Source organism: Oryctolagus cuniculus, chromosome 18, assembly GCF_964237555.1.
Source record: "Oryctolagus cuniculus chromosome 18, mOryCun1.1, whole genome shotgun sequence".
Classification (NCBI taxonomy): domain Eukaryota; kingdom Metazoa; phylum Chordata; class Mammalia; order Lagomorpha; family Leporidae; genus Oryctolagus; species Oryctolagus cuniculus.
Window position 1 is genome coordinate 65,553,181 of NC_091449.1, and position 16,499 is coordinate 65,569,679.

At 58.9% G+C, this 16,499-nt stretch overlaps 1 protein-coding gene across 3 annotated transcripts in view; it reads left to right on the plus strand.

Moving 5' to 3' along the window:
- CDH13 (cadherin 13) overlaps positions 1–16,499 on the plus strand; it is a 1,467,366-nt gene that overhangs the window by 1,391,312 nt on the left and 59,555 nt on the right. For all 3 annotated transcript variants that reach the window (XM_051847323.2, XM_051847322.2, XM_070062800.1), the window contains one exon: positions 2,316–2,569. In XM_051847323.2, coding sequence (XP_051703283.1) covers positions 2,316–2,569 — 254 coding nt within the window. The remainder of the gene's footprint in view (positions 1–2,315; positions 2,570–16,499) is intronic.

Consider the following 16,499-nt stretch of genomic DNA (forward strand, 5'->3'; position numbering starts at 1 on the left):
AGGGGCCCAAGCACCTGGGCCGTCTTCTGCTGCTTTCCCAGGCACATTAGCAGGGAGCTGGATCAGAAGTGGAAGGCCGGCGCCGTGGCTCAATAGGCTAATCCTCCACCTTGCGGCGCCGGCACACCGGGTTCTAGTCCCGGTCGGGGCGCCGGATTCTGTCCCGGTTGCCCCTCTTCCAGGCCAGCTCTCTGCTGTGGCCCGGGAGTGCAGTGGAGGATGGCCCAGGTGCTTGGGCCCTGCACCCCATGGGAGACCAGGAAAAGCACCTGGATCCTGGCTCCTGCCATCGGATCAGCGCGGTGCGCCGGCTGCAGCGGCGGCCATTGGAGGGTGAACCAACGGCAAAGGAAGACCTTTCTCTCTCTGTCTCTCTCTCTCACTGTCCACTCTGCCTGTCAAAAATAAAAAAAATAAAATAAATAAATTAAAAAAAAAAAAAAGAAGTGGAGCAGCTGGGACTCAAACTGGTGCCCAGATGGAACGCCAGCGTGGCAGGCTGCAGCCTTACCCACTGTGCCACAGCACCGGCCCCCTTGCCTCTGTTAACTCTTAAAATCCTATTCCTAAACCTGCTGAGATTATTCTAGAGAAAAAGAGGAAGTCCAGGGACAGAGAGACACATTTCCTGTGGATGTGGATGTGTTCTGTGTACATGTGTAGGTGTGTGTATGTATGCACAAGTATGTATTTGTATGTATATATGTGTTGTGTGTACATGTGTATGTGAATATCTGTATGTACCTGCATGTTTCCATGTGTATATGTGTTGGATTGTGTATGTGCACGTGTGAATGTGTGTGCACATGTGTATGTTGTGTGTATGTATACATAAGTATGTGTATGTATATGTGTTGTGTGTATGTGCATGTCTGTGTACATATTTGTATGTGTATATATGTTGTGTGTGCACACATGTGTAAGATTTGCCTGTAGGGGTATATGTGCTTGGTGTATGTGTGTGCTTGCATGTATGCATTATGCACATGTTTATGTGTTGTGTGTATATGTGTACTTGTGTGTATGTGTGGGTGGTGTGTGTATGCATGTATTTGTATCTTGTGTATGTGTGCACATATGTACGTATGTGTGTATATGCATGTGTGTATGTGCCATGTGTATGTGTATACATGTATGTGTATGTGTGATTTACACATGTATTTATGTGTGTGCGTGCATGTTTGCATATGTGTGTGTTGCACATGAGTGCACCTTCCCAGGTGTGGCATGCTGGCACTGGACACACATAGCTGTGATGGGTAGAAAGAGAGATGTACTTTGCCCAAGTCCTCAGACTCAGCCCTGGATCCCTCTTCCGCCCTGGGCCGTCCTTGGCTCCCTCACACTGGGTCGGCTGCTGTTGCTTTGAGCTGAGCGCCAGTCGCACCCTGGCCCAGGTCCGTCTGTCGTCCTAGGGCCTGTCACCCAGGCCTGAGGAGGTGCTGTCTTTTCCAGTAGACACTGGGGAAGCCACTGTTGAAGCAAGGGTGGGCCCTGCCTCACCTGGGGCCTCCAGGCACATCCCTGGCGACAGGGGCGCCCCTGGGAAGGGTCACTGGGGGTGCTGTGTGGCTCCCAGGGAGCAGCAGGGTCACTGTGGGACTCGGCTCACCGTGGGGACCTCCTGACATGCAGCAGGGGGCTGGGGGGGGAGTCCCATCAGTCTCCTTTGCGAGATCACGGGGGCAGGCCAGTCCTCCACCGGACTGGGTGCCCCCAGCACATCCACATGTCTGGCGTCACCCAAGCCACACGTTTTTGGACGCCCCCCCGGAGGGGAGCACCCAGGGCCGCCACTCGGAGCATCGTGGACTCTCAGGCCCTTCGGGGGGCGTCCACCCCACCAGCAGCTGCGCAGGCGCTGGGCAATGCGGCCTCTCGCAAGATGAAGAGACGCGGAATCCTCGCGAGCGAAACCTCGGAGCCTGCGCGCGCAGAGGCGGGGATTCCACACTGGGGAGCGAGAGAAGCTCCAGCTTCAGGGTCCGCAGGTGTCCGGAGCTGTGGGGTCACGGGTCCCAGGCATGGGGGCTTTCCGTGTCCGCGTGGCCGGTGAGCTGCGTGCCCAGGGGGAGCTGGGGGAGGCACGCGCATCGCCGATAGTGCGTGCGCACGTACTTCCCAGCGGCAGTGTCCACACCTGAGTTTCTATCTGCGTGTTTCACCCTCGTAAAGAGAGTGCCGTGTTGCCTAAGGCTCAGCGGGCAAAACCCAGCGCGCCTCGGGGTGCCCGCCGCGCCTCGGGGGCTCTGTGCGCACCTCTGCCTGTGCAGCCTGCACGCCCCCCGACATGCCCCCGTCCGTCTGCTTTGCAGCCCCTGGACTACGAGATTTCGGCCTTTCACACCCTGCTGATCAAAGTGGAGAACGAGGACCCGCTGGTTCCCGACGTGTCCTACGGCCCCAGCTCCACCGCCACCGTCCACATCACGGTGCTGGACGTCAATGAGGGCCCAGTCTTCTACCCAGACCCCATGATGGTGACGCGGCGCGAGAACATCTCCGTGGGCAGTGTCCTACTCACAGTCAACGCCACGGACCCCGACTCCCTGCAGCACCAGACCATCAGGTGGGTGAGCGGCCACGCGTGGGGGCTCAACTCCATGAAATTAAACTTGTAAGGGGACTGGGTGGGGGCAAGGAGAGCGTCATGTGACTGGGGCAGCTGGCAGGGGAGTGGCTTCAGGGCTGTGTTCCCAAGTGACCAGCCGGGTGTGCTGGGGCCCAGCTGGGTCCCTGGAGAGGAGACCACGTGAGGCCTCCTGTCTCAGAAGCTTGACCCCAGCGGTGTGAGAAGGGTGTTGGCGAATCCATGTACACACGAGAGTACTGCAGGTTCAGAGAGGTTCGGCACTTGCTCAAGGCCGCCCAGCATGGCAGCAGCGGAGGCAGGATGATCTGCCATGCCCACGGCCGTCCCGTGTGCTGGATGGACCCTGGCTGACCTGAGCAGCCAGACGAGGAAAGAGAGGGACACGCCGGCTCCGGGCAGAGGGCCGCAGGGGCTGGGCTCTGCGGGACGGAGCGGCAGGCAGGGAGTAGCCTTGAGCAACGTCGTCTCCACTTCCTCAATGCCCAGTGCCGCTCTGTAGCTGTTTCCGTACTGATTTGTCATCCAACATCCATCCTGCGGTGCCTCCGAGGCCGCAGGCTGCTGTCTGCGTGCAGGTCCAGGGCCCGCTCGTCCCTGCAGGAGGCAGGTCTTTCTCTCCGGAAATGTGATCTTCCTCCCATTCGAAGCACAAATCGTCAGGTGTTAGACACGCCCACTACAAACAGGTGCCGTCTTTTCCTGACTGGCAGCGCGGGAAACGCACCACGGCTGCCCGCTCGGGCCCTTGGCCACGGAGCTGGCTCCCAGGGAGGAAGCCAACGCCGTTTTCTGGGTTTGCTTTCGCCGTGAGACTTTTTGAGCTGCTAGACAGAGGCGCGGAGTGGGACCCAAACCCACCAGCGGGGGCCCTGACATAGCCGTTCTCTCTCCCCTGGGCTCCCGCTCTGGTCCCTGCCCACCAGCTGGCAAACGAAACGCGCGCTTCCAACATCAAAGGGGAATCTACATGGGGAGACCTGTAGCTCAGCTGATGAGCTGGTGGCTGGGCGTGTCAGGCTGTCTTCAGGGGCGCTTAGCTGTCGCCTCGTGTTTGCGCCGTCGGACGTGGAGGCCGGCCAGGCTGGAGGGAAATGAAAGGAATTAAAACGGGGCCTCTGTGCTGGCTGTCACAGCCTGGGGAGCTGCTGGGCCTGAAAGCGTTAAGGTGACACGTGGGGAGCTGAAGGGGGCGGGGTGTCTGTTCCTGATTAAACCCAGCTCTGGGTGATTTGGCGGGGAGATTTGCTGGAAGGTTCCATGTATATTTAACAGGGTGGAAAACCATCCTGAGGTAGCACGGGAGCCGAGACGTCCCTGAGCGCTAGGGGACAGGAGCGACGGGCGGCCAGTTCAGGGTCTTTGGGTGGCCCGACCCTCTGTTCACACTCCTGCACCTGCTGGAGGTGAGTCCCTGCCCAGGCTGCTCCCCAGCAGGACAGTGAGGGGGGACCCCACCTGGCCAACAGGACAGGACCCCGGGAAGCAGCCCCTGCAAACTGAGAGGAGGGCAGAACCCTACCTGAGGAGCAGGGGCATCAGGACAAGGCTGCCGCGGCGTCGAGGGAGGTGAAGGCCAGGGCTGGAGCCACCGAGAATGAGGGTCCAGTGCCTGGAACGGGGGGCCTGGGCTGGCTGTTCTGTGCCAGGCCCCACCCAGCATCCACCGTGAGCAGGAGGAGGGCCGGAGGCAGCAGCCCGTGAGACTCGTGGGCACCGGCGATGGGAGACACCCCACAGAGCCTCGAGCTTCCCTGGCAGGGCCGGCGACCTCGGCCACAAATGGCCAGGACCTCCCGCCACACACGGAATGACGGTGCCACGGGGCGCTCGCTGAGTCTGTAGGGACAGCGGCCTCGGTGACAGCATTCAGGCCACCTTGCCTCTTCCTCTCTTGTCTGTTCTCCCCCGGCCTGGCTGCCCCTGGACTCTGGATCGCTGTGCCTGGAGGGGGAAGAAGCCACCTGCAATGCTGATCCCCAGTCACACAGCAGAGGAGACACCCCCTCCAGATTAAAAGTCCAGCCCAGCCCCAGTGTGGGCCTCACGGCACCAGTGGGCCACCATCCCCGAGCCAGAGGCAGCGGTGTAGGGCCAAGAGGCTCGTCCTGGCTCACGGGTCTACCTGGACCCCGGCGTCTCACAGGAAGACTTGGGGGAGGTCCACAGAGACAGACAGGAGGCCTCCCCTCCCGCGGGTGGGGGCCAACGTGAGACACCAGAGAGAGCCACCCCAGGGTGCACCTGGAGAGCCGCAGCGGTCCTCTGTGGGGCTGTGGCTGTCAGCCACGTGGCTGGGCCGGGGCTGCGCGAGGCCTTTTCCAGCTGTGCAAGCAAAGGACTGGTGCGTGCCTGCAGGGGTGTGAGTGTGAGTGTGAGTGTGAGTGTGTGTGTGGGGGTGGAGGTGTCGGTGGGGGCGTATGTGTGGGTGGGTGTGAGTGTGTGTGTGGGTGGGTGTGGGTGTCTGTGTGGGGGGTGTATGTGTGGGTGGGTGTGGGTGTATGTGTGTGGGTGGGTGTGGGTGTGTGTGCGTGTGTGTGTATGTATGTGGTGTGTGGGTGTGTGGTGGTGTGGGTGTGTGTGTATGTGGTGTATGTGTGGGTGGGTGTGAGTGTGAGTGTGTGTGTGGGTAGAGGTGTCTGTGTGGGGGGTGTATGTGTGGGTGGGTATGGGTGGATGGCTATGGAAGTGTTATGTGTGAGTGTATGTGTGTGGGTGGGTGGGGTGTCTGGGTGTGGGTGTGTCTGTGTGGGTATGGTGTGTGTGTGTCGGTGTGTATGAGTGGGTGTGTGTGTGCGCGTGTGTGTGTGTGTATGTATGTGGTGTGGGGGGGGTGTGGTGGTGTGGGTATCTGTGTGTGTGTGGTGTGTGTGTGGTGTGTGTGTGGGTATGTGGGTGTGGGGGGGTGTATGTGGTGTGGGGGGGTGTGTGCATGTGTGTGTGGTGTGTGTGGGTAAGTGGTGATTGTGTGGGTGTGTGTGGGTATATAGGTGTGTGTGGGTGCATGTGGGTGTGTGTGAGTGTGGGTGTGTGGGGTGTGGTGTGTGTGTGTGTCGGTGTGTGTGGGGTGTGTATGTGAGTGTGGGTCAGTGTGTGTGTGTGTGTGTCTGTGTGGGTATGGTGTGGGTATGTGTGGTGTGTGTGTGGGTATGTGTGGGGGTGTATGTGGTGTGTGGGGGTGTGTGTGCATGTGTGTATGGTGTGTGTGGGTGTGTAAGTGGTGATTGTGTGGGTGTGGGTGGGTGTATAGGTGTGTGTGGGTGCGTGTGGGTGTGTGGGTGGGTGTGTGGGTGGGTGTGGGTATGGTGTGTGTGTGTCGGTGTGGGGGGGTGTGATGAGGGTGTCGGTCGGTGTGTGTGTGTGCATGTGTGTGTGGTGTGTGTGGGTGTGTAAGTGGTGATTGTGTGGGTGTGTGTGTGGTGTGTGTGTGTGTGGGTATGTGTGGGTGTGGGGTGTATGTGGTGTGTGGGTGTGTGTGCATGTGTGTGTGGTGTGTGTGGGTGTGTAAGTGGTGATTGTGTGGGTGTGGGTGGGTGTATAGGTGTGTGTGGGTGCGTGTGGGTGGGTGTGTGGGTGGGTGTGTGGGGTATGTGTGGGTGTGTGAGTGTGTGGTGTGTGTGGGTATGGTGTGTGTGTGTCGGTGTGGGGGGGTGTGTATGTGGGTGTGGGTCAGTGTGTGTGTGTGTGTGTGGGTATGGTGTGGGTGTGTGTTGGTGTGGGGTGTGTGTGTGTGTCTGTGTGTGTGCGTGTGTGTGTGTGTCTGTGTGTGTATGTGTGTGGGTGTGTGTGCGTGTGGGTGGGTGTGTCTGTGTGTGTGGTGTGTGTGTGGTGTGTGCGTGTGTCTGTGTGAGTGTGTGGTGTGTGTGGGTATGGTGTGGGTGTGGGTCGGTGTGTGTGTGTGTGTCTGTGTGTGTGCGTGTGTGTGTGTCTGTGTGTGTGTGTGTGTGTGGCCGCCAAGCCAAGCTGTCCTCCGTGGAGGACAGACGGCTCGCTGATGATCTGCAGAAGCACCGTGCCCGGGGCCGCGTGGGGGCCAGGCTGGTGTCCTCCTGGTTACACCCGGCCCCCAGGATCCTCAGACGGCCGCGGCGGCCTTGTGAGTCGGTGACCTCCCAGTGTTCTCCAGGCAGCAGGTGTGGGCTGAGGGCGGGCCTCACCCTGGCCCCTCCAGGATAGCTCCGTGCTTGGCTGACGTCGGCCCAGCAGGAACCACGCTGTGTCCGCAGCCATCCAGCCCCTGCGAGGCCCACGCAGCTCAGCACCTTCTGACGATCCCCTGCCGCCGGCCCCTGTGCTGTGCCCTGCGGTGAAACTCCACTTCTCGGGCACAGCCCTCCCCGGCCGGCCCCAGCCACACACAAGCATCCTGTCGCCTGGTCCCCTGGGGACGTCGCACCAGCGGTCAGCGCCTTAATCCCTGGGAAGCCTGCGGCTCCCAGAGCCAGGAGGTGCCAGGGCGTGGAGCCAGTCTTCCCACGGAAGCCCTGGCTGATTAGCGCTTATTGAAAAGCCCCTCACACGTCGTGGTCCCGGCCAGATCATGGGTCAGCCGAGGTCCAGTGACAGACGAAATCTCTGCTTCGTGCCCCTCGTCTCGTGATCCCTGTTATAAAGTGAGGATAGTTTCCGGAGGAAGGATTTGGAAAAAGCGGTTAAGGATACAGCGTCCCGTGTCAGCCCCCACGGAGGTCTCCCTTTAGCCCCTTGGGCACAGCACCCCCGATCACACGCCTGCCGAGCGCTCTTTCCCGCTGCAGAGCTGGGCTTGCGCACGCCGGTTCTTCCTTCTGGCCTGTGGCTGGAACAAGGCTTCCGTGTCTAGAAGTGGCCGTGGTTTCCCACCCATGAGTGCCGGGGCGTTATTCCGGTCTGTGGAATACTCGTCTCGTCTCTGCCTTGCGGAATCCTCACGTTGTCTCCAGCTGTTGGCGACGTTTTTGAGTCGGTGGGCTTCCTCGGGGCTCAGTTGCTGGACGCGTCATTCATTTCCTGGAGAAGTCACGGGCTTGTCTCTGGGGCTTTGTGACATATTCAGAATTGTTTGTTTTCGGACCTAGACATCCCAGTGTGTGTCTTCCTGTGTGGTTTCTGAGTTGATGTCGGGGTTAAGAACTCCGTCTCTGCTCCCAGATCGTGCCAGTAGGGACATGGCTTCAAACAGAGCCGTCCCCGCCGTGCCCGTCCTCCGGATTGGTGGGGACGACGGGACTTGTCTCAGCGTCGGGGGTAGAAGCTGTCCTGTAGGCCCACGACACAGCCGTCATCCGTCCCCTGGGGACGTTGGAGTGTCTGATGAGAGGTGGGCTCGGGCAGCTGCACCTGGCTAATGCCTGTCCCAACAGCTCAGTCATAGTTATACAAAAATGGAATTGCTTGAGTTCTCTAATGGTGCATCGGCTACAGGGGGCTCCCTTCCCTCGGAGCTGTTGGGTTGGTGACGGAGGAAGTGCCTCTGACAGCCGGGTCATTGTGAATGGCCCAGGAGGACTTCCTTCACCCCCTCCAGCACCGGGCGTCTGCTAGGGCTGCTCTGTGGCAGTGCTTATGCCAAACGATTTTCAGGCAGAACTCAGCTGTTCAGCCTGCTGGGGAAGGGGTCATTCACGCGAGCAGCCCTGCCGGTGTGTGTGGAGCGCTGGATCTGCAGAGGTGCAGGCTGCCTGAACTAACAGGAAAAGTCCGTATGGGAGAGGGTCAGGGGAGATAGAAGTCTGTTCTCACCAAGTAAGTACAGAGGGGCGTCACAGGCAGGGAGGAGGTGGAACAGCCGCCCCGTGATGCTGTCGGGAGCCCGGGAGCCTTCTTCACCATTCTCCCAGGCTTGTGTCCTCTTCCTCCTAGTACGTTATGGTTGCAGTGCCCCAACCCACACATCTGCATCCCACACCAGAAGGTGGGAGAAAGAAGATGGGTGCTCCTATTGCCTATTTTAAGGCAACTTCCTGGAAATCGGCCACTTTTCGATTTAAATGTATTGGCCACACCTAGCTACACGAGGCCATGGGGAAAAGAGTCGTTTCCCGGAGCAGCAATGTGCCAGCTTGTAAGACTTAAGTTCTGTACTAAAGAAGGAAGGAAGGAAGGGTGGAGATGGTGAAGGAGCCAGAATGTTCTGCCGTGAACGCCCCTGTGGACTGAATCTGTTTAGTTTAAGGAAAAAAGAACCCACAGGGTAAATTTTACAAGATGAGGGTGTCGAAGAATGTTAGATTTTTGCATAATCAAAATGGAACACAGCTGTGTTGCTAAAGACTGGAAGAGGGCAGTGGGGGTGCAGTCGTTCATCCGCTGGTTCAGGGGCGCTGAGTTAGAGGCAGCACGGCCTCACCACTGGCCTGGGGCGGCGCGTCCCTGGAGAGGGCCGGGCTCTGCTTCTGCTCGTGAGAGCACGAACTTGTGCTGCAGACGGTGTTCCCCCCGGGGCGGGGGGGGGAGAGGGAGGGAGAAAGGGACGGAGGCCAGCGGTCCCCAGCTGAGGACACAGATCTGGATGACCCCAAGTGGCTCGTTTGCAGGCATTGCCGAGCAGGCGCTGAATTCTGCGCAAACCCCACCTCCCCAGGTCCCTGCCTCCCGGGCACCGTGCGCTGGGCAGAGACTCCCACGCGGCCCTGCAGACGCGGGTCACAGGTGGTTGTTAATGATCCTGCTTTAGAGCCAAGTCGTTCCGGGAGCAAAGCAGAACAATCGGTTTGAAAATTTCACATGCGAAAATGTTTGAGAAGCGGGTACCTGCCAGTAGGTTGGGTAGGATTTAGGGTGAGACAGCCTTCGAGAAGGTTCTAAGGGGCTCCAAGGTCTTAGGCCGCCGGAGCCCAGCCCTGGCCCGGCATAGCAGGTGCCTGTGAACAGGCGCACAGGGAGCTGACGGGGGCGGGCTGGAGGTGTCAGCATCCAGAGATTTTTTTTTTTTTTGCATAAGCAGCATAGTTGTTTTTTTTTTTAAATCTTCAAACACTGACTAATGCCGAGCAACCATGGAAGTATTTGCATGTGGCCTCGTTTTAGCCGAGTACCAGGGGGGGCTCCAGTGCACACACACGGGCCTCTCGCTCAACCTGCCCCGTCCGTGAAAATCACATTAGCGCCACTCCCGGCGGCCTGGCTCTACACCGAGCCTGTTCTCCGAGACGCTGGCGGGAATCAGATCCGAGTCAGAGCCCCGCCTCTTGGAGAACGGCAGCCTCCTTCACCCTGACTGCTCTGGGGCTCTGTCTTCTGGGCCACGCCCTGTCCTCCTCGTACTCGGACCCTCCCGAGCGCCACGGCAGATCCGCCTGTGCGTTCAGACCAGCCAAGAACGCGACGTGGAATCGTGAAAATCCAGCCCCAGAGTGTGTGTGAAGCGGCCGGTGTCGGTTTTCGTGGGGCGTCCCGTGACCCGGGGCCGGTGTGCTTGCTGGGCACGCTGTCTAGTCTAACACCACAGCCCATGCAAAGCAAATCACAACGGACGGCGGGAGGTCGTTAGCGGGCGTGGGGCGCCTGTTCTGTATCTCCTACGACCCGGGACGTAGAAGGCAGAATCGGCTCCTGGGACAACGATGCGGTCATCATTGGCGTTCTCAGAACGTGGACTTTAAAAGGAGTAGACGCTGACCACTCACAGGGAGGGAGGATGGCTTCAACCCCAAGCCCCAAGTCCACACCAGATTTAAGAGCTTAATTGGGGATGACCCCCACTTTTTAAATTTTGATCAGCAGCTAAAGACCAGATAGCAGCTAGAAAAGCCGGGAAGGTGAGCAGGCTCCCTGTCCTAAAACACAACATTAGCTCTCCGTGTAATTAAACGTGCTTGCTGACCTCGATAATAGGATTTGGGGTGAGGACATTTTGTTGCTGTTGTTTTTTAATGAGCTCAGATACTTCTTTCTTGAGTCAACACACACGGAGCTGGGGATGTAAATGAATGGGTTACAGTGGTGCTTTGGTCGTTTCTAATTAAAGCAATGTCTCTTCCCTTGGAAGGTGACGCGGAAACACATTTTACAGCCCTCTCTGGTGTGGACGCCTTCATTATTTATGTAAATGGATTAGCACGCCTGCGCCTATTCTCAGTGGCCAGACTTCCTGTTCTGAAGGTGCAGTGGGAAGCAAGGCTAATAAATTAAACATGGAATTTTTAAAGGTTTAGCAGCTTCCCCGGCTGAGAACAGACTCCAGGCTTTCACAGCGATGATCCAGAGGCAAGAGTTTCGTCGCTGACTTCCGTGAATGGCGCTCATTCTGGTTGCCATGAAGCGGCTGCCCGTTTGGATACACGGCGGCGCGGTGATTCTGCCAGTCAACACGTGCTTGGCGTCCGTCTGCACCGTGGCTGCAGACAGTTAGCATGGTCATGTCGGTTCTCAGAACCGACCCGGGAAACACTGGCAAACGTGAATAGTGTTTCTCAACCAATGTTTTCCAAGCAGTCAGAGCTGCTGAGCTTCGCTTTTTTTTTTTTTTTTTTGGTATTAATGAGGGATCGCCAGACGCGACCCACAGAGCGTTGATGGAGAAAGCTGCCCGTGTCCGGGCTGCAACGCTGCTTGCTTGGTAGGGAGAAGAGAGGAATCTCGTGTCTGTGTCTGTCTGTCAGTCACCAGCCCCAGCCCAGCTGCAGACAGGCCCCCAGGGTCTCTCGAGCGGCCTCTGGTGGCGGCAGCCCTCAGGCGGGCGCTGAGACTGCAGGCAGCCGCCCAGCGCATCTCATGCCCTGCTCCGGGCTCGCTTTCTGAACCGGTCTCCGAGCTGTGCTTTCAAAGAGGAGCCTGCCAGCCACAGCCCTGTGCATCTTCAACTTGGGGTTTCCAGAGGGATCCCAGAGGTGCAGGTGGGCAGGGTCCCATGCTGAGACCAGACCTTGTGTGGCGGCTTGGAAGGGTCCTGAGCCCTGGGTGAGGGCTGCACTGCTGAGATGGGGCCTCTGGCTGTGGATCAGGTGATGATGAGAGAACCCAGCTCTTCACTCATTCAGTCACTCATCCCAGAGACATTGCATGAGAGCCCCCAACATGCCGGGCGTTGGGGCTGCAGCAGCAGGGAAATGGTTAAAATATCTGTGCTCCTGGAGCCCAGACCGCAGTGGGGGGAGAGAAAATGAGCAGGAAAACTAACAAGTGCAACAAGCAGCGCAGTGGCTGGTGATGGACGCAGAGAGGGGAGCAGAGACGGACGCGGCGCGGTCTAACGCTCTGCCTAAGAGGCCGGAGCCGGCCCTGCTCATCACGCAGTGTTGCCAGAAGCCAGGGCTGCCACGCGGTTATCTGAGGAAGTGCAGCCAGGCAGAGGAAGCAGCAGGTGCCACGGCCCTGAGGCCGAGCAGGCAGGCACGCGCCCTGCAGAGAAGAAGCCGGTGAGGGGGCGGAGGGGCGAGATAAGCCTGGGGGTGCCGTGGGAGCTGGGACTTTTACTCTGAATAAGACGGGAGAAGCATAAAGCACCCAGTGATGTCAGAAAGCGCAGAGGGGAGGTGTTGAGGGGCAGAGGAGAGGGCCAGCAGGGAGGGTGTGTGGAGAGTCCGCGGAGGAGCAGTGTGGGCCTGGGCTTGGCTGATAGTGCAGGCAGCAAGGAGCAGGCAGACACCGGACGGGGTTCCAAGGGCTGCCCGTGAGTTGTGCATTGGTGGGTAGGGAGGGAGGGAGAGGGAGAGGAGGAGGGAGAGAGAGAAGGGTGAAGGCGGGCTCCTGGGTTTTTGTCCTGAGCAGCTGGAAAAGCCGAGCGAGCGTTTAGGCGCGAGGCGAGCTCCCTGGAGCCGTGGCAGAGTCCCCGGGGGAGGGAAGCTCGGGGGCTGAGGGTTGCTCGGATGCATTGGAGTGGAGATGGGGAGCGGGTGGCCTGGCCAGCGCAGAGTCTGGACCAGGAGAACAAGTCTGGGAGCCTGCGTTCAGAGGGAATTAAGTTCCTGAGAACTTGAGGTCCCCAGTGAGGCAGGGGAAGGTAGGGGAGAGAAGGTCCGGGCCAAGCCCCGGTGCTGGGACACACAGAGCCCCGCCCCCCGCCCCTGCAGGGAGGAGCTGCTGCCTGGGCATCTCTGAGCGCCCCCTGCCAGACACCGCAGGTGCTGGGGACGCAGGTGCAACAGTGAAAGAAGAGAAACCTCTAGACTTAAAAAAAGAAACAAACTATACAGTGGTTACCTTTGCAACCCTCAAAGAACAAGAACAAAGTGAACCAGGAAAGACAAGCGTGGAAGGCGGCTCAATGTCAGTGTAGGAAAGACAAGTGTGGAAGGCGGCTCAATGTCAGTGTAGACATGAGCACTGTGTGAGACAGTGTAGACATCCCTGCTGGAGGGGGAGGGGGCGCAGGGGCTGTCCCAGCTGAGCATCAGTGTGTGAGTGGGGACGTGGACTTCAGAGCCAGGCACGTTTATGCCAAAGAACTTATTTTTATTTAAGATTGATCTGCCTGAATGGCAGAGAGGAGGGAGAGACAGAGAGAGAACTCTTGCACCTGCTGGTTCACTCCCTACGTGGATGCAGTGGCCAGGGCTGGGTCTCCCACATGGGTGCAGGGGCCCAAGCACGTGGGCCGTCTTCCGCTGCTTTCCCAAGCGCATTAGCAGGGAGCTGGGTCGGAGGCAGAGTAGCCAGCGCTGAAAGCGGCGTTCCAGTGTGGGAAGCCGGCATCACGGGCTGAGCCACGATGCTGGCCACTGTGCCAAGGAGCTTTTCACAGAAAACATTGCTTTTCTTTTGTGAAAGGAGGCAGTATCCCTAAAAATGAAGTGTGCATGCAGCAGAGTGCACAGGTTCTGCAGGTGCCCGTGACAGCTCTTTATTCAGTGTGTTCAAGCTGATCTTTATGAGCTAAGCTCAGGGTCGGTGGTCACAGGGTCCGTTTTGTCTCTGTGCCCCGTTGATTTGCATCCTTTGTGTCTGGGGACTGGGGAGGAGAGCATGTGGCGAAACATCCCTGAAGTCCACACCGGCCTCCCGCGGAGCGTCCTTCCACAGAACGTCCACGGACGTGCAGCCGCCCAGCGAGGAAATGCAGCAGCTGCCAGGGAGCCTCTGTGGGCCGATGATGGCTGCTTGATCTTTGGCCCTGGGTGTGTAAAACTAAAACATCCTCCAGCTCAAGCATAAATATTTCACAGAGACCTCAAGCGCAGGGCGTCTGGCCGCTGGCACGGCATCCCCGCTGGCCTCCGCAGGTCCGTCTCCAGGGCACACCTTGACTGCGCCCTGCTGCGGCTGCCGCACGCCCTGGTCTGAGCCAGCGCCACGGTTCACGCTCTCCCCCACGCCTGCCTCCCCCAGTGCACCAGGTTCACGCCTCCTCTGACACGGTAGCCGGGATCGCCCCTGGTTAGGACCTTGAGTGCCTCCCGTTTTATCCTGAATAAAGTCCGGAGCCCACCACGTGGCCCAGGAAGCCCTCAGCGCTGGCCTTGCTCCTGGGCCTCCTCCCCTGACCTGACCTTCCTCAAGCCTCTTTCCCACGCTCAGGAACTGGGCAGAGCTCTCCCCTCTGCTTTGGGTAAGAGTGCACCTTCTCCGTTTGTGGATTCTGCGTCTGTGCGCTCACCTACTTGCTGAGACTTGTGGGTCCAGCTCCGCAGTGCGCACTGGCAACCCTGCTGCCTGTGTCCCCGGAGGACTGGGATGCGACCCACCTGACCCCCACGCTCCCTGCTGAGGGGGCCGGCCACTCCCCTTCTCATTCACCCCTCGTCCTGTGACACGGGGACCGTTGTGACATCGGTGCAGTGCCCTGTCTTTCCTGCCTGTGCTTGGGGTTGGTGACTTGGCCAGCGCGGTGCGCAAGTGCTGCTGTCTCGTGTCCCCGGGCAGCAGATGGCTGCGATGTGCCTTTCAGAGGAAACGGGGTGCATGGTGAGCCTGGCTCAGGCCTGAGCCACAGGACTGCCAGCCTCGAGCCCCACGCTTAGGAAGCAGCACTGCTCTAAGATGTCTTTAAATAGAACCCTCCCCTCCCCGGGAACCTGGCTGGGGATTGGCTGCCTCGCACACAAGCTGTGGCCGGAGGCGTGCCGGAGCCTCACCCTGTGTTTCCCCAGGAGTGAGGGCCGGTGCTCGCTCAGTCAGTGTCTGCAGTAGCCCGCTGGAACCGCCCAGCAGCAGTGGGAACTCACTGCACACCCGCACCTGCATGCTCCCTGCCCGCCCCGCCTCTCGCGAGGACTGCGCCCGTCTGGAGCAGGGCCTGGCACGTAGTAGGCACGCGGCATGTGGTTGCTTCACTAACGACTGAGTTGCAAATAAATGGTTTCCAGGCTTTGCACTATAGTGAATTCCATTTAGGAGTTAAAACTGCCTCTTTGCAAAGAGTATTTAAAGAAAAAAAAAAGGATTTCCACCAGGGTCAGACTTTAATAAACAGTGCAAATGAGTGCTAATTAAATATCTTCATTTAATTATTACTCGATGCTCTTCCCTGGCTCAGCTTCCCCTGGGGCTGGAGAGAATGAAGGAAGATGCTTTTCTTCCAGTCCTCTCTGCAGTGACTCTGCCCACCACCCTCAGCCTCACAGACGCTCCCTGAGGCCGCTGGGGGTGGGGGACAAGGCCGGGGGCTGCCCGGGGCTCAGTGCTCGGCTCCCGGGCTGCCGATGTCTTAGAAACCTGAAGCGCCAGGAGCGCCTGCTTGGTGCTTCCTGCAGTGGAGAGAGGGTGGGGGCAGTGCGAGGAGGACTCGCAGCCTCCCCGCTCCCCCATCCTCATTTGCCTACAGCACTGCACCCTGGGGTTGAAAACCAGCAGGGCCAGTAACACCTGGCCTCATAACTTTGGTTGCAGTTCTTGTTCTGTGTCAGCTTTTCTTTTCTTATTTATTTATTTGAAAGGCAGAGCAATATAGAGAATCTTTCACCCACTGGCTCACCACAAAGCCATCACAATGACAAGGGCTGGGCCAGGCCAAATCAGGAGCCAGGAACTGCATCCGGGTCTCCCACGTAGGTGTCAGGGGCCCAAGCACCTGGACCATCCTCCGCTGCCTTCCCAGGTGCATTAGCAGGGAGCCGGGTCCAAAGCAGAGCAGCCTGCACTTAAACTGGCACCCATACGGGATGCCGGCCCTGCAAGCAGCAACTGAATCCGCTGTGCCATAGCACCAGCCCCGTGCCATCTTTTCGTGGGGCTGAGATGGGCACACTTTGTCCACGAAGGGCCAGGTGTTGAGTAAGGCAGCCTTTGTGGCCCTCACTGCCTGTGCCAACTACTCAGCTCCGCCACTGTCGTTCGGATGCCACAGCCATGAATAGCCAGGGCTGTGTTCCGATAAAACTCTATCTACTCAGGCAAGCAGAGTTGCATTGGCCCAGCGGGCAAAGTCTGCAGACCCCACGGTACAGCCCTTCCCCTGTTATGCTGTCTCCACTGGTCTGTGTTCACTCCACACTGCCAGCTCTCTGGGGAAGCCCTGTGTCTCGTTCTCTCCACATCTGGTACGGTGCACCCCAGAGCAAGGCTTCAGTCAGTGTTTGCTGAATTCACGGCTTCTGGGACATGGCCCCCGAAGCACAGGTGCCGTGAATCGCGCGGAGCAGGTGGGAGGTGGACCAAGCCCCAGCGGCAGCCTGTCCGCAGTCACCTGCCTCCTGCTATCAGTACTCAGAGTCGCAATTGTCTTCTGTCAGCAAATCCATGTAATAGCCCCATACACATGCAGCAGATGACCTCTGCAGGGGGACCAGCATGCACACGTCAGCTGGGGTCTGCTTCCCCTTGAGACCCAAGTAAACAGTCTTAGGTGCCGACTCCCTGCCCTGAAGCAGTGCAGGGACTTCCCCAGGATCCATGGGAACCCCGGAAGTTTCCAGGAGGACCCCCTGTGTGGGGAGGGCGCTGCCGCTCCCCGGTTGCTCTGCCCTCCTGAAGGTGCCAGGCTCTTACGTCCCGTGCTGCCTTCTCCTCAGCTCCCCTGGGCCTCCCGGGCATACGCACGCTTGAAGGCACT